The sequence below is a fragment of the Astatotilapia calliptera genome, chromosome 13, assembly GCF_964374335.1.
Source record: "Astatotilapia calliptera chromosome 13, fAstCal68.1, whole genome shotgun sequence".
Taxonomy (NCBI): Eukaryota; Metazoa; Chordata; class Actinopteri; order Cichliformes; family Cichlidae; genus Astatotilapia; species Astatotilapia calliptera.
The window spans coordinates 15,399,854-15,421,635 of NC_137434.1; the positions used below are offsets into that span (position 1 = coordinate 15,399,854).

At 39.8% G+C, this 21,782-nt stretch overlaps 1 protein-coding gene across 1 annotated transcript; it reads left to right on the forward strand.

Annotated features, from left to right (window-relative positions):
• The first annotated feature begins 4,182 nt into the window (after positions 1–4,182).
• prom2 (prominin 2) lies at positions 4,183–15,877 on the forward strand. Its single transcript, XM_026190781.2, has 24 exons — positions 4,183–4,326; positions 5,171–5,482; positions 6,559–6,623; positions 6,989–7,194; positions 7,366–7,486; positions 7,915–7,978; positions 8,102–8,191; positions 9,923–10,119; positions 10,565–10,639; positions 11,165–11,228; positions 11,338–11,494; positions 11,581–11,733; positions 11,813–11,936; positions 12,021–12,109; positions 12,692–12,776; positions 12,911–13,054; positions 13,143–13,211; positions 13,297–13,389; positions 13,503–13,556; positions 13,687–13,767; positions 14,381–14,449; positions 14,564–14,653; positions 14,792–14,904; positions 15,010–15,877. The coding sequence occupies exons 2-24, from the start codon at positions 5,248–5,250 to the stop codon at positions 15,056–15,058; spliced, it is 2,487 nt and encodes an 828-aa protein (XP_026046566.2). The 5' UTR covers positions 4,183–4,326; positions 5,171–5,247; the 3' UTR covers positions 15,059–15,877.
• Positions 15,878–21,782: the final 5,905 nt, after the last annotated feature.

The window sequence follows — 21,782 nt, forward strand, 5'->3', positions numbered from 1 at the left end:
TTTTTTAAAAACGTGATTTTTAATGGTACAATCACTGACTTAAAAAACAATTTTTGCCCGCATTTTAGGAAACTGTATTTATTTTTCTATGTACTGATGTTCTGTTTAGGTTGAACCCACCTGTACAATATTCATGATGATATATGGAGGAATTTGTGGGGCTGCTGAGTCAGTTAATGCCAACGGAGGTCATTCTGTTGTGTTTCTTACGGAGATGCAGTTTGCACATTGTTCTGTTGGCTCAGTATTATCGAGGAGGAATTTAAATGCCATCGAGGGTGTGGAAGCGTCAGGTGTATTTGAAAACCAGTAAATGGCAACGGTGACAGAAAGTGTTGACCTCAAAGTCATCCAGTTGTATGCCTCAAGTTCCTTAGATGCTGGAAATGTGCCACAATGGTGCGACCTTTATTGAAATTTAATAGGATTGACCAAAACCTTTTAATTATAATACTTATGGTCTTGTTTTTAGGCTATTTGATGTCTGTTTTTCAGATAAATGTTAATATCTGAGAGATGAGTTTAACAAAAAAGGAAGGTTGACCACTGACATTGGATCTTACCCTTGGGGAAGTTGGTCTTAAAGCTGTGGTGTCAGGGTTTGCAGAGAAATAGGGAAAAAGTTGCCTGACAGCATCACCCAGATGCCGGCTAACAGCTGTTGCATGGTAATTTGTAGACTGTCCAGCAGGGGTCTCACAGAGCACATGAGTGCGCAGCCTGCCAGAAATTCCTCCATCGTTTTTGGCTGAAAAGCCATCTGTAAATCTACACTAGGCTGCAGGCTATTGTGTTGAAATCCTTATTCATCGTCTCCAGCACCCCTAGTCTACTTTTGTGGTGTTTCAGTTCAGCAGGCAGACACAGAATTGAATCTAGGAGCAACTTATCAACACCCTGTGTTTTCTGTTTGGGAAATATAAGGGTGTATGAGACAGAGATGAAATGGCAATGCACCCATAGCTGGCTCCTGTAGCACCTCATCATGGGGGTGGTTTTATATCTATATTTTTTTGCCAGGTTTCTGTCATTGATAATTCATGTATGGTATCAATAAAGATGAATTTTCACGGAAAAATGTTGTCTTTATTGCTGGTGATAGAGGAAGCTCTTTGGCGTTTTGTCACACATAGGTGACCGCACCCACAGCAAATCATCTGCAGCCATCTCATCTCACCGTGTCCCTTAAACCCGTCTGTCACACCAGCTCTGCATATCCGCCATAAATGTTCTCTGTGGTCTTCCCCTTTTTTCCCTCAGTTGCAGCTCTCGTGTCACCATACTTTTTTCCAATATCCACCATCCCTCTGTCTCAGCCTTGCCTCTCCGTTTGTCTCTAAACCACTTGACCTGATCTTATTTTCTTCAACTTTTCCATCTCCAGCTCATCCTCCTGTCTTGTTAGTGTCACTTTTGCTGCTATCCTCCTTTCACAAGTCAACACAAACCCTCCATGGCTTTGGATGGGTGACCCCAGGTATTTAAACTCATCTGCTTTCACTACCTGTGCTCCTCGTTTCTTCGTCGTTACACCTTTCTCCTTCTAATTCACACCCATGTGTTCAATCTTGCTTCTTAGTCATTCCTCTTCTCTCAGGAACTACTACTCTCACTACATACCCTCTGGAGACTCCTGCCTGACCTCATCTGTCAGCCTGTCCATCACCACCGCAAACAAGAAGGGGCTCAGAGCTGATTCCAGATGTAATCCTTGCCCCGCCTCGAGCCCGTCTGTCACTCCTACCATACACCTCACCACTAACTCCCTGCCCTCGTACATGTTGTGCACCACATACTTCTCTGCCACTCTTGACTTCCTCATGCAGTACCACAGTTCCTGTGTTGGCACCCTTTTACATGCTCTTTCTCTACATCCACTAATGCACTAATACTCCCTCTGACGTTTCTCTATACTTCCCCATTAAAGATTTTTCAAGCAAACATCACGTCTGTAGAGCTGTTTCTTGGCATAAAGCCTTACTGCTGCTCACTGATCACCTCTTCATAACTTACCTTCAACAACTTTTTCTCACAACTTCCTGTTTTGTTTTGTTTTTTTATTGGCTGTATACCTGCTGCATTGCATGTTAGAGAATCACCCACAACAAATAATAACTTCCTCAAAGCAGGATTTATTTTCCTCATTTACAGTTTTTGTTGTTGTGCTTTGGAAGAGTTCCTTTGCATGATGTACAGTTCAATATAATCCTTATTCATCTTACATAGCTGCCCTTTAGTTAATCCACTGTCTGAAATTTAAAAAAAAAAAGAAGAAGAAGAATTAAAATCGTTGTTTCCTTCAAACCTACCATCTTGCCTACTTTCTCCTGACTGTCTGCCCTTGGTAAACATGAGATTTGAACAGCAGGTGGGTGCGGTCCACTATTGTTTATTCACAGGTTATGGATATGTAAAATCTCTGTGGTAATACATACTCTTTAAAATCACTTGGCTCTGGAAAGAAAATTAACGTACAGACGAGCAGAATGGGTGCACAAGAGTTTTCTTGCTGAGACAGTGTGAAGACTAATATGAACAAGACACAGCAGCACTTGTTTTGAGTTTATAAATGCCAGATTATCCAAGCTGCATTTCCTGAGGTGAGTCATCTCTCTTTGTTTTTTTCCCCCCCCATTTTAAAAGAACTTCTTCACTATTTCTTGATTTCTGATGGCAGAAATTGTCAAAGTCTGTGTGGCTTTTATGTATATGTAGCCATAGTTACCCATAGGTTACCAATTAAGTAAAGATCGGCGCATGTCTTTGTTATTGATAACTGGCAGAAAATAAACTTAAGATACTGTAAAACAGGTTAAACAGAGAGTGTTGATTACATATTTAATTTTTTAAAGTACATTCAGTTTTGTTGCAATTTATCCTGAACTAACAAAAACTTCTTTAGTCACCAAATCACCCCTATGTTCACAAGCTGAAAGGAGAAGAAGGATCATGAGCGCTGACATAATAAACAGGATGAGTCACTGGTGTTGCCTTATCATTCACTGAATTCTTGCTGGTAAATGGAACATGCTGCCCTTATTGATGAAAAGTACTGTTATGTTGTTAATCTGCCCTCTTAGTTCTTGTTTAACTGAGAATTACATGACCTGTGATGTTATTTCAAGAGCACACAATTATTAAGGACAATCAGCAAGTCAAAGCACTGCAAGGTGTTGATGTCATCCTTGTATTAAAGCTACCTGACAGGGTTATAAACCGGAAAACCTAAAATTTTAGGTTATAGTAAAACACCTATAAGCAATCAGCAAATGATTGTTGACGTTGGACAGAAACTCTTTGAATTCTGTTTGCATTATGGAAATTAAATGCATTCCTATTTTACAATCCTTTCTTCGTTCCATGAATGCACCTTCTAAACAAGAAATACCCACCTCAGAAAGGTTATGCTTTGTTACACAGAGAGGGAAATGTTTTTCCTGCAAAATGTTTTAGAAAACGCTGTTGATTCTTTCCATGCAAAAATGTTAACAGTATGATCACAGTGGGGAATTCTACCCATGCAGGTGTGTAGTGGGACTTCCTTCTTGTGCAACTGTAAATAGTTTGTTGTCAAGTGTTGCTCAGTCTGTGTAAAAATTGTCCTGTCTTGACTTGTTGCCAACTCCAGACACAGTATCTTTTGACCAAAGTGAAAGTAATTTGTCAGCTGCTGTCAGTAATTTGCTCGATGTTGAAATATTTTGGAGAATTTTTTGGCAGGCTTTAGTCATTTTTCTTTCTTATCCCAAGCATGTCCTTTCCATCTTCCCCTACATGTTTGGGCTTTGCCCTTGCTTCCATTAAAGCCACACCTTGCGTTTCATATTGCAGATGTGAACTGATTCACTTGGGAGTGAACTTGGGTCGACGATGACTTTCTGTGATAAATAATTTCCTAATTTTAACACATTTTCTTGAAAACAATTTTGTTTTGTTGGTTTCTTTAGTTTTTCGCCTGTCTAGGCGCCACAAATTTAACTACAACTATACATGTTAAGAAAACATTTCCAAAACAAACAAGTCTGACATCCCTTACATGCATTTGAGAATACAGGAAACAAAATTAGTAAAATCTATTTTGTTTACCCCTATTATGACTCCTCCTTCCCCCTGACACACCACGCGTCGACCCTCCCTTTATCCCTCCTTCAGTCTATAATTTTACCTCCCTCTCTTCTCAGTGGCAGTTCTCTGCAAGTCAGCACACAGTCCACTTGATAACAAGACTGAGCATATTACATTTCTTTTGTGGGATTGGAGAGTCTCCTACTAATTCACCAGAGACTAGAGCAGCTCCTCGGTCCTTCAACGCTCAAGCCAAGAAAGGTATGTTTTCCAAATGACAAGATCCAAATGATCTCTCTTTGTCTTCTGCTTTCACACTCGGCTTCACTTTACGCTTCTGTTACTTCATGATTTTTACTCTCTTCACTTTGACCGCACTTTGTTCACATTCTTACCTCAGCTGCTGTTTAGACGTGGAGGACATGCTCAAACTCTTCCCAGCTGAGTGTCAGTATGTAAGGCAAATATCAGCAGACTGATAAAAGTGACGCATTTTAGAACGGGAAAAGAGAACTTTGTATTATCACGATAATATAATTTGCTTAAAAGAGCTCCACCTTCACAAACATTACAGTCATATTCAAGTGTTGCATGTGAGTTTCATGCATTGAAAATTGTTTTTATTCCGCTTATTCCTTTTTACTGTCTCCTGCTATGAATGACAAACATGGTTTAGGGTTAAACAGCAAGGATACAGGTACATGAGTCACATACCTATTTGTGTGTTTACACTATAAACATAGCAGGGACCGATTCCATGAAAGTATTCAGGCTTCATCTAATTTTTACCAACTTTTCCTGTGATTATGAAGGTCACTCCTTTGGGTCACAATTGAGGGTCTCTCGATAAGTATAGAATAACACAGAATCCTAAAGGGCACTGTTCTTATCAGAGACCTACATGCGCTGTATTCAGATTTCCCATTTTACAAAATGCCAGCAGTGTTTTTTTGCTTTCCCATTTCCTGGCTGTAACAAACTGTTCTGCTGTCTCTTTGTCTGTGTGACTCAGTCTGTGGCTTTATGCGTCTCTTCTTCAGTCTCTAATTTTTCTGCCTTGTGCGGATGCACCATGGTTTTATCAGTTTCATTGTGTTGTTTTCAGATGCTTCAAGGAAGAGCTTGCGCCATGAGTTGAGCTCTCTGTGGACCTGCCTTCTCCGACTGCTTTCACCTGCAAACATGGGGTTATACGGGAACATGAGGAACTTGTGCGGAGTAGTAGGAGTGGTGCTGCTCGGGCTCAGCCTGACCCAGCCTGTCCTTTCTCAAACTAGCTGTAAAGCAGATGTGGCCCCACAGAATTTTACCCAGCCTCACTACCACAATACAGCCAAAAATAATTCAAAAACAGGCTTTATGTCAGCAATAGTCCAATCCTTTCTCCACACAGTTGAGCCAAACGCCTTTTCTTCAGGTCAGTATCACCACCGACCTTTACTGCCTTACTTCTTCATGTAGCAACATGTCGAGCTACACACGCACAGAGCAGACAGGAAATATTCAAATCACAATAAAATCTTTGGCTTTCATGTTCTGCATGTCGCAAAATTTCCCTGTTTGGTTAAAGGTGACACACTATTACCCTGCACTCCTGCTCCGTGCTACAAAGAAACTAGACAAAAACATGATGGAATTGGTTAATCAGTAAGAAGTTAATGGGCATTCTTGCATTTTGCAGAGTGAATATTTAACCTTTAGGTGCTCTGTTGTTTGTAAGGTCCCGTATCCTGGCTCAGACGTGTGTGTGTCACATCTATTGTCTGTCCAATTGCTCCATAAACCTGTGTAATAATTTCTATGTAGTATTGATTTATGAAAAGAAGGCACGTTTACACGAAAGCCTGCCTTTCACCAGTTCAGACTGAATTTAAAAGCGACGATTATCAGTATTAGTATTAGATATGTTTATTGAGTAGATTTCGCACAATGACCACTTTAATCATTTATAAAGAGTCCGCTGATTTTTCCATCCTCATGAGGTCACCAGGGCTTAAACAAACAGCGTTTCATAAAAAAATAATAACTTAATGTTACGATAAGGATAAAATGCTGAACAGGGTTCTTACTTAGGAAAAAGCGATTAAGCCAGTGGTTATCAATTGGCAAATGTTTTATAAAATGCAAATTCATTTCAACATACTAAAGGACATTTAACATTTATCTGGTCTCCTGATCGACATGTCTTCTCAGTCACCTGTGCCTGCTGTTGTCCCTGTCAGACATTAAATGATAGGTTTTGTATTGTTGTTTTTGGTATCTAATGTTTTCTGAAAGCTAGACTGGTTTCCTGGTCACGGCAAGATGCAAGGTGTCAGGTTTCCACTTTTACAATGAGAAAGAATAAACGCGTGTGCAGAGCGAAAGACATATTGTCCTTCTAGCCTTTGTACAAATTGTGTGGATGACTAGGACAGAAACCAGCAGCATAGATTTGTATCGGCCACTCATGTACTAAAAAAAAAAAAATGTTTCTCTTTAATTTCTTTCCAGATTTGGTGGTCACGGTAGTCAAAGAGTTCCAACGTGGGCTGCCAGATCAAGCAACCATCAAAGAAGTAAGGCAGTGTACATGATTTCCACATATTTTACCGTAAACAGGAACTTTGTGCTAATAATAATAGAAAAGGCCACTCCGTCATTAGAGCTCTGACGGCTGTTATATGAGACTGTCTCAAAAAAAATCCCTTTGTGTTTTGTTCCAGTCCATTAAATGTACTAAAGCTCTTTGATCCACTTGATTGTGGACTGTCACCACAGTAAAGTAAATCCACAGTGTACTGATGTCTCACAGGTATTTGACGTCACAGCTGGCCACAAAGAACTGCTGCAGTTCTGCCGTCTTGGCTTTGAAACTGATATTTGTGACACCTTAACGCTAATACATATCGTTTGTATGTGTGTGGGCATGTTACGTGTTCAGATCCTGGTGCACAAAGTGGGTTTCTTGGTGTGTATTGCCATCGGGATCCTGTACATCGTCCTCATGCCCATAGTTGGATTCTTCCTGGCCTGCTGCCGCTGCTGTGGCAACTGCGGTGGGAAGATGTACCAGGAGCAGTCATCCTCCATTCACCGCTGCAGGAAAACACTCTACTGGTGTGCATTCGCCACCACCATCATTATCTTGTGAGTGTGTGTAGGCTGCTCTTGGGAGGTTTTGACCAGCGTAATGATGATGTGTTATCTGAAATTAGCAGTGAAGACAGCTTGAATGCACACGGCTCACTGCATCGCTCAGATCAACAATACGTTGGTGACATAAATTTAATTGTGTTTGTGTCTGTATGTGTTTTGCAGAGCTGGGAATGTCTGCATGTTCAGAAGTAACGAAGCCTTCAAAGTGAGCGTGGACAAGGGTCCAGGGGAGCTGATAAACACTATTGAAAATATTAACACCTTCTTCACCAATGTGCCTGAGGCAAGAGAACATTTCTGAAATGTGGAAATGCATTGTGACAGCATTTATTGGTACCGGCTGACTAACTGCTCTTGAACTTTATTCTTAACCGTAAACTGTTTTGTTAGTTCCTGTTACGGATTATTCACAGTAAGTGCTGCTCTCCTGCAATCCCTCTGCAGCTTTTGTGTGAGATGCAAACAGACCTCAGTTTTGAAGTCAGACCACTGATTAAATACCGACTCCGTTTTCCACATTGTCAATATACTTATCTGAAGTTACAAGAGACTGGGAAAAGGTTGGATGGAAAATGGGGCTGTTTGTTGTTCGTCACTTGCAAAAGCTGCTATGTATGATCAGCCAATGTAATCAGTCATCTCTGTTTGTTGTGTTGTGAACCATATCTTAAGTACACAGTCTGAAATAGTTCGTTTTTACTCCATTTCCAGCAAATTAACAGTGTTGTGGACAAGAGCAACAAAACTGTGGATGAGGTTAAAAAAAACCTGAAAGGTAAGAAAAAGGAACTAACAATGAAGGAGCAGAGGAACAACTATTGTACAACCAAACTGCTGCAATACATTTCCCACCCTTGTCACATGTTTAACCATTTCAAAACATGTTTTTCTGTCTTAGACATCGGAATCCAGTTGGGATCAGCGATCCAGAGTAAATTCAACGGTACCCTGCACAGAGCGTTGCGCTCCGTTAAACTTCTGGATCAAGGTATGAGCCATATCTGCATGCTGAGTCCTGCATCAGCGTGTTAATGAAAGTTCAAATGTAGATACCTGTCATGAGATTGGCAATAACAAAGCCACCCCCACCAAAAAACACAGTGTACAGTTTACTGTAAATGCTTTTCACCTTGGCATCCCTTTTATCTAGTTTTCCCTTAAACCTTTGCATTTGCTTTATTTACTTAGTTAGCTTTTTTAGTTTCTTTTTTTTAGCTAAGAAAAAAACAGACACAGAAGTACAGAAATAACAGTGCAAGTGCAATGCTTTGACTAGCTAAAAGAATTATGTTACATATAAGGTTGTTATAGTGAAACAAAACTAAACTAAAAACTAAAACTAGCTGTGAAACTAGCTTTTAAAAGGTTTTTATTGTAATACTTGTACTGATTTTCCTAAAGCTTAACCCTGACACATGCCCCTCATAGAGAAATAATTCAAAAGATTAAAGCTAACACCGAAACTAATAAAAAAGGAGAAAGATGCCCTGGAAACTAACTGACACCAAAGAAAGTGAAAAACAAAAATTCAAAAGGAAATCAAAATAAAAACTAATTAGATAACACAAAAATATAATAATTCTGGTTACATACTGATTTACAGGCTGACATTTTGAAACTTGGACAGTCGCGAGGGAGCCACACCCAAAAGCGTACCCTGCATACAATTAAAAAAAAATCTGGCCTATTAACTCTAAATTGGTTGAACAAAAAAATATCAAATATTATGTAAGACTTCTCACATTTTTGCAAGGAATTAGGAATCTGGAAAGTTTTCTCATAAGATTTCACACAATCTCACTTCTTTTTGAAACGAGAAACATCGCCCCCTGCTGGTCATTAGAATTCTGGCTCAAGGCACTTCCTTACTAACTTCACTTTTTAGACTCAGAGATTATAGGTTAAAAGCTGTGGATTTCCCAATCATACTGCTTTCTAACCCTTATATGAACTCTAATGATGTGCGTCTGCTGACAGTTTGGGTTAAAAAAGCTTCAAAACTAGTAAATAATCATATTTGGGACACAGTATACAGTATATAATAGTGTCTGGAGTGTTCCTCAGTCAGCTCATTCTTTGTTAGAAACCTTTATAGTTTATCTAAAGCATCTACATCAAAATCTCCTGTGGCTTTCAACAAGCAGCAGTGGTGAAGGGTTATCCTATAAAGCTGAAACCTAAGCTGTGGACATTCCGGTTCTCAGCAGCTCATTTGATCAGACTCTTTGTATTAAAAACATTTCCAGGATGTCAGCTCAGAGACACGGAGGCTCTGAATAGTATAAGGAACCTAGATATGTTTGTTTATTAATTTACAATCGTTTAATTTTAGTATATTAGTCTAGACACCGGAATATTCTCTTTTAAGGATCCACCTTTTCACTATGGGAATTTCAGCATTTCTTTTTAGCAAAAGCAGCTGAATCATTTGTTGACACACTTCTTTACAGAGCACATCCACTCTTAAAGTAACAGAGAGCAGGCTTAGTGCAGGATTGTAAAAAGAGGGTGGGTAAACAAATGTTCCTGTTGTTCATTGACTTGGCTTATGTGAGAATTTCCCATGAATTTTAGCTTCTTATATAGCTTTTACATTCAAAGGAAGGTAGCAGGGACACCCCCCCCCCCCCCCCATATAAACAGCCTTAGATGAATATTTATGTAGTGTATAAACACACACATAGAGACTAATATTTGTGTATTTGATTCATACGAGCAGAGATTCAAAACACCAGCCGTCAACTGAAGACGTTGAACTCGTCTTTGGTCCAGCTGCAGTCCAGCGCAGACCGCGTCCAGGCCAATATCACTGCTGTGAAAAGCAGCATCAATCAGACTTTATCCGATTCAAGATGCCAGAACTGTACCACACTAAGCCAAGTACTACAGTCACTAACAGTGGATACCACCATTGATGTAAGTACAGAGTTTGTGTTAACAAGATGACTCATTCCTGCTTTGTTGTTTCTTTCTGAATGGATGAATTGGTTCTGATTGACAAAGGCAAAAAAAAGAAACAGCTTCTGAATGTCATTCAAGGAAAACATGAGTCAGGTTCGACTTATCTACAGACAAAGAATCAGCCCTGTTAGTGGGTTTTATAATATATTATAATGAAGAACCAGGAAGAATCATTTTATGCAATCAAACACTGTCTGATGTCAGCCTGAGACAATGTGGCACATGATCATTTATGACTTTGTCTGAACAGCTGATCTGTCCTCTGTCCATCTGCTCCATGACACAAATGTTGGTTTTGCTGCAGTTTGCTGCCACCTTGTGTTAGTTTGAGGTCTGACATGTTGTTGCTGATAAAAAAAAAAAAAGGTTTGTTGTTTGTGTCTGTCATTGTTCTCTCTAGACTCGCGGCTTGAGCAAGTTTCAGTCCGCAGTGGATAAAGCCAACCAAGCTGATCTCACATCCCAAATCAACAAGGTGAGTGACATCTGCAGACAGAACAGCCTCAGAGAACACATCTGTTTTTCTCATGAGAAATGTCAGTGTTCCCAGCACACAGGCACACTGGTATTGTCTGGTCTTTGAAGGCTCACAAGGGAGTCTTGAAACAGTGAAATAGGATAAAGGGGCCTTCAGATACATTGTTATGCCTATTATTTCCTATGGTTTGCGCCATGCGATGAAAGACTTGCTGTTGCATTGAGCAAAGGGCAGTGCTGGGGTACTGTGATGTACATTTGCGTGACCAATAGAAACAAGAATTTGGGGCATTTGCTCAGCTGAGTGTTTCATATATTGCGCACAAAAGGAAAAGAAGCCAGAGGGTGCCTTACAGACACTATACAGACACTAGATCTTCACATGCAAGCACATGCAAAGGCTGTAGTTTTGAGGATTTTGAAGATTGACTTTTTCACTGAAAGAAAGGCAAATTCAATATTCACATCATTTTTAATGGAGGCATGTTAACAATATATTTAAACTATTTACATGATAACTCAGGTGGAGGAGTATTTCCAAAACATCCCCCAGACGGTGAACAATGAAACCAACAATATAGTTCAAAGTGAGTAAATGCTGCGGCTGTTGTAACAAACTTTCTGAACTAACTTCATTTTTTAAATATGTGTACTGCATGTGTTTGTGTGCATTACTGAGCTTGTGTGTTTTATTAGGCAGCACCAAACAGCTGGACAGCATACAAGCACAAATCAGTCAGTTTAAAAATTACTTCCCTGTATCTGCGCTGACGGATGTGTCTAGGACACTGAACACGACACAAACTGAAATCAAGAATATCTTGCCACAAATCAACAACGCCGAGTTTATCAGGCAAGAACCCCTGAAGTGCAAACTTGCTGTGTAATCAGTGGCAGAAATACCCACGACTCAGTCATCATGTGTGCATACTTCTTCAGATGGAGCGTGTGTGTGACCCTATGCTGTGTGGTCCTCCTGGTTGTGGTGTGCAACGTCCTGGGTTTGGTCCTGGGCCCTCTGGGTCTGAAACCAAAAGAAGACCCTATGAAGCGCTCCTGCACAGCGAACTGTGGAGGCATCTTCCTCATGATGTGAGTACTGGCTTTGAATGTTGGTTTCATGCCGAGGGGCCTGGTTCTTCTCTGACCTCTGACCTGGATGTATTTGCAGGAGTGCAGGTTTCAGCTTCCTCTTCTCCTGGCTGTTCATGATTGTAGTGATAATACTTTTCTTGGTGGGTGAAAATGTTTACACACTGGTCTGCCGACCCTGGAACAATGGACAACTGCTAAAGGTAGCGATATACACTCACACATGTACCTGCAGATACATGTACAGTGTATGTATATATATGTATGCTCTTCTCTTCTGTTCACAGTTAGTTGATAGTTCTGGCTTGATTCCATTGCCGCAAATAACTTTGTCTTCAGGAATGAAAATGAACATCAGTATCTCTGATATCTACAGGTATGTAATGCCAGATATACATGTTCCATGTAGTTTTTTAAAAAATGCTTAAGCAATAGAGCTAAAAAAAAAAAAAAACCCATTATGAAATGATTGGAGTCAGTAAAAACTGCAAACTGTGGATCTTGAGAAAAACTTTGGGATATATGAATAATGCACAATAAGCAAAATTTTGAAATACAGTAAATTTCCTTCTAATGTCATAATATCAGAGTTACAGTAGAGTCTGTGCACTTAAAACAATGAGTTAGTGACACTAATGTTATTGATGCTGTTCTAAAAATACTCAGCTCCTACTCCAGAAAATCTGAGGTATTACCAGTCGTAATAGCACCGTGACTCAAAATGGGAAACTTTAAATGGGCGTAATTCATGAAAATCATTTTTAAAACCCTGTGGCGCTTCAATCACATATTGACTGTTTTATTTAAACACAGTAGTTGTGTACAGAGTCAAAATAACGTGTCGTTGGCAGTACTACACATTTAGCCCGGTCCCCCAAACATATCTCTCTGTTTAGGAAAATGAATTCAAATGTGCTTCTTTAAAACTTTCATTCTGATTAGCAATTTTTTTTTTCAGAAACTGTGAGGAAAACCAGGCTCTGTGGACAGCACTCAATTTGTCCCAAATCATAGACCTTGGCAACCTGCTAAACGTGTCAAAAGTGAGCTTCCTTGCCACCCTTTCAAACAAATGAAGACAACCCTATGTGAATTAAGCATACCAGATTGTTTTGTTATGCTGACTGGATCAAAATGATGAAATACATTTTTTCTCTCTCTCCCTGGTCACCCGCAGTACACAGGAAGTGTCCAACAGGACTTTGAGAACACAAATATCTCTCTGCCCTCGGTCGCTTTTCTGAGTGATGACATTAAAAACCAATTACAAGATATCTCCACTGAAGCTAAAAAATTTGATTTCACTGCTATCATGCAGCAGGTATGCCTTTTTTTGTGTGGATCACTAACTGTCATTAGATGATTGTGTGTGTACATGTTAAAGTAATCTTATTACTTATCTCCCTCAGATGAACGCCATTTCCAGCATCAATCTGAATACAACAGCAAATAACCTCAATAGTTTAGCTGATGCTCAAGTGAGTGGAATCTTTTACACTTTATTACAAACTAATGTGACTTTGATTTATGTCCTAACCAAACCAACCTCTGGCCTGTTTGTAGCCTGATCCTGATATTAAACAACAATTCAAAAATGAGGCTAATATTGTCAGGATGATCCAGGCTGACATAGACACAAATATCAAGCCACAGCTGGTAAGTTCTGTTCTTCCTTTCTTTCTCTCCTTATCTCCTTATTCTGGGAGTTGTTTTATTCTTTTGTTGGTTATCGGAATTTAAAAAGAGAAATCGACTGCTTTTGCCCATAGACAAATGTGAATTCAAGCCTCAAGGGCCTTCAAACCACTACAGACAAAGTCAATGTGAGTATGCCCTGAGCAGTCAAACGCAGAACTCATTCTCTCTATTTTTTCATTCTCATCCTCTTATTTGTTTTAAATTTATTTTTCATGTATTTATTTTTTCTCATGCTTGCCTTTTTGGCTCTTTCAGGGAACGGTGGAGGAGGTGCTGAGCAATGTGCAAGCAGCACAAGACTTTCTCAAAACAAATGCAACTCGGATTGTAAAGAATGTGAGTAGAGGCACGAGTCACATGAGCTGGAAGAAAAGTGCTCCATGTGGTCGGTCAGTTATTTAGCCACTGGCAACAGGGGGGGAGGAGGTGCAGTGAGTATTGATGTGCTGCTTGTAGTGGAAGCAATGTTCTTACTAGTTCCACAACCACATGGGTTAGGGTGGACATAGCAACTCGTTGCCTTGAAGATTATTTCTAAGCGCCGTCTTTTGTCATGTGAAAGTTGTCTTAGGAGCCTTAAAAACAAAAACGGTTGCTTTCACTGTGTCATAGAAGAAGGTTTAAAAAAATAGCCCAAACTAGCCCTGCAGAAACCACATTTGCTTCCTACCTGAGTAAATAAGCGACACTGGCCTTCAGTTTAAGAGATAAGGCTGACACTGTTATAATTATCATCTATTATCTGTAAATATCAGCTGTCTTCCCTAAACTACCTGTCGCAGTCAGTTTAAATTCTGCCCTTCTACACTGAGGACAAATTCTGAAGAAAAAAACCCGTTCAGGGCTATTTCCATCACAGTATGATGGACCCACTGATCCCTCATGACCTGTCAGTGTAAAGAAGGGAGAAAACACAAGGAACTGACCCCATTTTTTTGTGCCCACCTAGGAAAGCAAAACATTTCTGGACTGTCAGCTGCATTACTTCATTGCTTACACTGACTGGGCCAAACTTATGGTAAAGTCTAACCCAATCTTTGCCTGTACTTGTTGAAATAAATGCCCTGTGCTTGTACAGGTGCCGGAGCTTACCTTTTCTAGTGTTAGTAATCTGTATGCAATCTTCCCTCAGATCACGCAGCAGGTGGGCCGCTGTGGGCCGGTGGCAGGAGCTTTAGACTCTGTTGATGTCATTGTCTGTGCATACATGGTGGAATCTCTGGTGAGGATCACATCTTCCACCTAGCAAAATACACCCTGAAGAGGAATATAAATTTAACATAACTAAACTTTCATTTGCTGTTTTTGTTTGTATTTGTATGAAGCCTGCATGGTCTTAAGCTGCCTGTTCTCTCTTCAGAATGCCTTCTGGTTCAGTTTGGGATGGTGCATAATGTTCTTCATCCCCGGCATCATCTTTTCTATCAAGCTGGCCAAGTACTACAGGAGAATGAAGGAATCGGATTTCTTTGAGTAAGAAAAAAAAAGCAAAGAAAATGCACGGGTCAAAATGACGTGACAGATTAATTTGACGGTGGTTGTATGTGTCTGACTTTGACTCTTCATGTCTCTTTTCAGAAACCACATTACCGTGAACCAGATCCCGCGGGCGCAGATGAAACAATGAGAAAGATGGCATTCTCGCAGAGCTGCTTTAAAAGACTGCAGGCGCAAATGTTGCTTTGCCTTACAAACTAAAAACATATGGTGCACTCAGGCACAGATGTGGCATATTGTCACTCTGATGAAAAGTCTGAAAAATCCAGTTTTCACCACAAGGTGGAAACTCAAAAGCAACTTATGAAATGTCCTACACTGCACATACAATAATGTTTCACACGGCATCTTTAAAATAACTCAGGGGTACACAGGGCATAAGGGAAACTGCAGGGATTGGTTTTATCATAGCAAATTTAAAGTCCTGTATTACAATTAGAGTTTTTATAAGTTTTTCAAGTTTTTATACAGGTTTCATATGCATTTCATATGTGAACAGAGCTGCTTTATACATTTGCATGAATGCTGGTGTGCAGCTCCATGAATGTGACTCTAACGTGTGCCTAATCATTTCTAACTCAGTTATAAATTGTAACTGAACTAATGCTGAAAATTAAAACCACAACACTTGTGTTTTTGCTAACTACACAGAACCACTACATTTTTTGTTTTGTTAACATTATGTTGCTGTGAACTGATTTTGAGAGATGTTTTGAATTTATGCTGATTTATAGATAGATGTAGATTTATGGATTTGTAATCGATACTGTTGCTACACAGCACTTTATATCATCTGTTCTGCTCGAACATGATTCAACCATAGCTAATGTTTCTATAAACTGCTAGTTTAACAAGTTCTCTTTTCTTTTTCCTTTTTCTTTTTACTGGTCTTTATGTTCATGCTGACTTATTTGACTCTCTTCACAAACAATTAAAAAACAAAACAACAGATGATATGATCTGATCATATTTACACAGGCCCACTGATTATATAGCATTGTGGATTGTTTAGGTTGATGACTGGTGTGTCTTGTGACCATTCGCAGACATCTACTCACTCGTGTGACACAGGATGGATTACCATCAATGAAACTGGTTTTAATTGGCTGAAAACTAAAATGCCATGGTTTAACTTTCATTTGAAGATGTTAGAAACTGCTTTATTGAGGCTTTTTTTAAGAACAGGAAGTTTTTTGGGCACCTGGACTGAGGTTTAGGGGAGTGAAACAGTGTGACTGCAATGAAGTAACACCAAGCAACAGGAAATATTACAGCAACACTGTATGGGTGTCAAACTTAGTTCATCTAAAGGCCATGTGGAAAATGAGAATATTGGCCACTTCCTGTTTTCTTTCTTCTTTTTTCTTTGCATATTTGCCACACTTGTATGTTTCAGATCAAACAAAATCTAATATTAACAAAAAATAACTGGAGTAAATAGAAAATGCAGTTATAAACGAGGATTTCATTCATTACGGGAAAGAAATTATTCAAACCTACCTGGTGTTGTGTAAAAAATGAAATGCCTCTCACGTGAAATCACAGATTAACTGTGATTAACCACATTTTTTTGGAAGCTAAGTGCAATGTCACTAACTATAATCACAAAGTAAAAAGGCTAAACGATCAACAAAAATGTAACACATCATGCTGAGAAAAAAACAGTTGAGAAACAAAGTCACTGACGTATCGATCTTGAAAGAATTACAAACCTGTTTCCGAGACTTTGGGAATCCAGGAAATCGCAGTGTGTCCCCAAATGGAGGAAACTTGGAATAGTGGTGAACCTTGCCAGGAGTGTCCGGCTTACCAAAATTACTTCAAAAGCTTATCAGCAAATCATCCAGGAGATCACAAAAGAACTAAGAGCAGCATCTACACAACTGGAGGCCTCAGTTTAACATGAAGGTACATCTCACATTTGCAGAAAACATCCTGTGGACTGATGAGAAAAGGTGAATTTTGGAAGGCTTCAGTTCTGTTCCATGAGAAGTAAGGACTCATCTGCAGATACTGCAAATGCTCGATTGTAGTTATTCGTGCCCAGATGTTACGTTTAGGGGACAATGACTTTTTCACACAGGGAGAGTTAGGTTTGGATAACCATTTCCCTTAATTATGTAAAATGTTTGATGCTAAAAATTCATGATTATGCACCCCCCCCAAAAAAAGAACAAAAACAAACAAACAAACAAACAAACAAAAAAGCAAAGAGGGAAAATACTTTTTTCACAGCACTGGTAAATCAATTTCAAACTTTTAAGCTTGAATTAAAAGAAACAAACGCTTGTGCAGCTGCATACCTCTTTTTGTATAGATATTTTCTGACGCATTCCCATCTTGGCGCCTTATGTCTGCTATACATAAATTCAAATATGAAAATGATGATGCAAATCATGTTCTCTGATAACCAGGAATTGGTTAATGGCAGATACACACCCTTCTGTCTCCTTCTACCAAGGGTTTCATCCACAAACTTGTTAGCTTGCAGGTGCTGTTGAGGCCTTACACAGAAGCCTAATTTGAAATGTTAAAGGGATGGGTTTTGAATTTGCAAGTCTTATACTCAACACCATGCATCCTCTTCTGCTTATCAAATTCATGGTCGCAGGTGGTGTGGTATCCCAGCTACCACACCCTAGACAGGTCAGCAGTCTCTCAAAGGGCTAACACAGACATTTCATTACACAAAAACTTAGGACATAAAAAAATGTAGGTTTACAATACCTAAAGGCAGTGAAAACAAAACAACACCCATGACCTGTAGGCCTGTGAGAACCAAAAGGTTTTAAGTCTGGTTTTGAACGTATGCACAGATGTAATTGATCTCAGATCAGCAGACAGACAGCTCCACAGTAACTGAAAGCAGGCTCAGCAGACTGAGATGCGAGGCGAGAACAGTTACAAGATCTGAACCTGATGACCCGATAGGTCTTAAAGGTGATTCTATATTGCACTGAGAGCCACTGAAATGCCTTCAATACAGGTTTCCATGTACCTGTAAGGATTCTGGCTGCTGCATTTTGAATAAGCTGAAGACGTCCTACTGATGATTTGAGTCCTGCAAATAGAGCGTTGCTATAATTTCCCCTACTTGATATGAACAAATGGACCAATATCTCTAAATTGGTTTATGAAAAGTGGCATCCCTGTGCAGAATGATGGACGCTAAGATTCACTGCTCAAACTTTCAAATAATGAGATCAGTGTACAGCTTATAATTAAAAGCTAAGAGCTCAGCATTTACACTCACTCCAGTTTCTAGGTTTCTGCGTAATGTCAAAGCGGATAGCTACCTTTATCACCTGCTAAAAGGTTTGAAAATGATCAAAAACATTTTACCCCCTGCATACTTCTGATCGTGAAATGTTTTAAAAAGTGCTCTAATGTGGCCATCCCTCTACTGATGCATTCACTTTAGTTGCTCTGCAGGATGCAGTCAGCTGCTCAAAGGCAAGCAAAGGACAGAACAGCAGGGAGAGCCTGCCAGCATCTGTTTAGACGAATTACAGTTTACAGGATGCCATCTATAATTAGAACAAGTGAATCGATGGCATTACAGCACTGGCACCTTGTAATAAGAGACGGTGGAGTCAGCAAAAATCAATTAGATGAAAAAAAGTGACATAAAGTGAAGGAGAAAGACAGGAGGGGGGAAATAATTGGCCGAGGGATGGTAGGTATCATGTTATGCAGGCTCCTGCACCTCCCTCTCCACTGTTTTGACTCCTACTACCCTCTGCGTCTTTAGCACTTTTTTTTTTACCTTCACATCCTCATGCGGAAACCACCTATTTGCTGTGAGGGACACACATGCACTGTGCGTCCTCGCTTTACTTTTTGCAAGCACTGTAAATGTTTTGTCTCTGTTCAGAATGCTTAAACGGAACAAACATTCCTCGTGCAGGCCTTGAATGTGGAAATATTTCAGCATATTTACACACCTAAATACTTCCTCTGTACCCCACACACACACACAAGTGCAGCTGTAAGTGGATTTGCCATGGACGAAAAGGGATACGGTGAAACTCTAATGGGGCAGTGGATCAAATGAATCAAATAATTTTCAGGCTGGGTTAAACTGTAAATACAGGTAAAAACATGTAAGGACATACTGGTCTTGACATTTCAATTGTCTGTTGTGTAGCTAACTTGCAAAGCAGCGTCTCACAAGATCACAAGACCATCTGGCATGTTGAGTTCTCTCTGCACAAGGGTAAAAGGAATATGCCAACAGATCTAGACAAACCAGAACTACATTATTCTGTGGGAAGGAGGACTTGGCAGGCAGATACCAATGACATGTTTTGGAAAGTGCAATAAAATGACCTGACAGACACACAAATTGTTAACCGCCTGCTGTCTATCACTTCCCTATTCATCACGGAGCTCTGTAGCAGTATGGCTTAATCTAAAACAAAACAACAAATCAAAACTTTTACAAGATACCAAAGTGCAATCAAAACTCCAACGTCAACAACACTGCATGTTACAAGCAGCACGTCTCGCGAGGCTGTTAAAAGAAACCGTATTATTATAACCGCAAATGAGCAGGAAATTACACATAAAACTCTGGACGGCAAAGTCGTGTTTTATCTTCAGTTTAATAGCATACAGCATCTTTTCATAAATACTTACGCGTTCTTCAACAAATACTGCCTAAAAATTAGCATCACCGAAAGTACAAAGTTGTCACGTGGATGTGAAATTTTGTTAGGCCGGTGCAGGAGGAGCCAACAGCAACTTGAAGCAAAGGTTAAGGCGAGTGAATATTAACATCAGAAACAGTCGTGACGTTAGGCTCAGTGGCCTCTGTGGGGAAGTCAGGGAGTTCCCAGTGAATCTGAGACGAGTCGAAACATATCTGGAATGACTGCCGCTTGATTAAATGGACTTGAGAAAGATATCAGAAAGCTGTTAGGGGTTAGGGGCAGTAGCCCTTTCATACCAAGAGCTGATTAAAGTTTAGAAATGCGTACGTCTTCAAAATATGACTAAGAGTGAAAAGACAGCTGAGCTATGACACTACCCTGTAAATTCGAAGAAGCACCGTAAAAGGCACGCAGGTTTTTCTGCAGCATTTAGAGTCTGATTGTCACTGAATACCTAAGACATGTCTGACTTTCCCAAAACCTCACCCAAACAGGACCTTGGTTTATCATTTTAGTAGTCTTCCAAAGATTGGTACATAATAAATAGGCAGAAGAGTGAAATATTATGGACAGAGACTTAACTTTGACTATAACAAGCTTAACAGGCTGCTCCAACAGAAGGCACTAAGCACAACAGGAACACAAATACACACTTGTTTTTGGCACTTAATCAGAAAAAACCCCAAAGCAGAGGCACAACCAATACTGACTGTTGTCATATAAAAGTGCAGCTGGTGACAGAGCATAACCAGCAGTGGCGATAAGACCGAGGGGCTATCATCTCTAATAACATTACCCTCACCGGGTTCATAAAGGAGGACATGCATGACCTTATGCAAGCAGCAGGGTGCCTGTGTGAGTCACAATCTGTCCCACAAGCACTTGAATTTTAACAGAATTACTGCTAAAATTGAATTTAAAGTTGAACTGTGAGTTGCTTTTACTGGGTACTCTGTCTGGTATGTCCAAGGAGTCGGCTGAGAGGGAGCAGAGGAGACAAGATGGAGCCTAGAGTGACCCCCCCCCCCCCCAAAAAAAGATGACAGGAATGGAAAAATGGAAGCAAAAGAAAGTCACGTAGATTGTTTTGGTTTACAGATTTGAGTCACTTAAAACCAAACAGAAGCCATCAGCATAAATGTGAAACCAAAAGCCAGTAAAAGAAATCCTGATCTCCTTCCTTCTTCCCTGCTCTGCCAAACCATACCTAGCTTAAAACAACCCACAAAGGTCAGCTTGTCTGAATTCAGACTATTAGATTACTCACTGCATAAACGCACTTGAGCAAGTAAAAGGAAGCTATACTCGGCTATAATTAGCCAACATCTATTTTTAAAAAAGGGAACACACCTTTGTATAAAACCCAGCAACAGGAGTTAGTGGCTTTTGTGTTTGCTGTTCTGATATAATACAAGAACATCCGCATTCAGGACTTAATCAGTGCGAAGCTGAGAGCGGGGTGGAGCATAAAGGCAGAGGCAGATGCCATTTTGGTTCAGGAATAACCGGCTCTGTTTCACTGAGCACTTACATACTATATTGTGTTAATACCGCTACCCTTTGATAGGATTCCTATACAGGTTAAAGTTACGCAATGCAAGAACATTCTCATCGACGTGCAGTTAAGGCTGAAAAGATAAATAACACTGTAGATACAGTTTATACACATAAAGAGTAGGGATGCACCGATCCGACTTTTCTTTGAGATATCTGCAGATACAGAGTATCGACAATAAATTATTAAGCTGCACTTGTCACGCAGAGGATTCATTTACTTATATGTAAAGTAACATGAAGCAAATAAACAACTCAGTTACTGAAATGAGACATAAAAACAGGGACTCCTGCCATCTAGGAAACTAAGCTGAATAAACACAAATATCTTAAAAAAAAAAAAGAAGTATTTTAATATTGTATACAACTAATTTATGTGCAGCTGTTTCATTTCAGCTTCACGTCAAAGTCTCCACTGCATTTTCTCTCCTCTGCTCTTGTGGCGAAGGAGACAGACAGGCCAAGTGAAGAAGACGTTAACCGTATTGACCGCAATAAGCTCCTTAGAGCAAAATGTTCATGCGCACATAATAATAACAAATAAACTGAGATATACACTGATCTGAAATCTTTGCCACAGATGCCCGATCCATCAGATCTGTGCATCCCCATTTAAACACTTAAATTTACCTGCAGTTATTACACTGG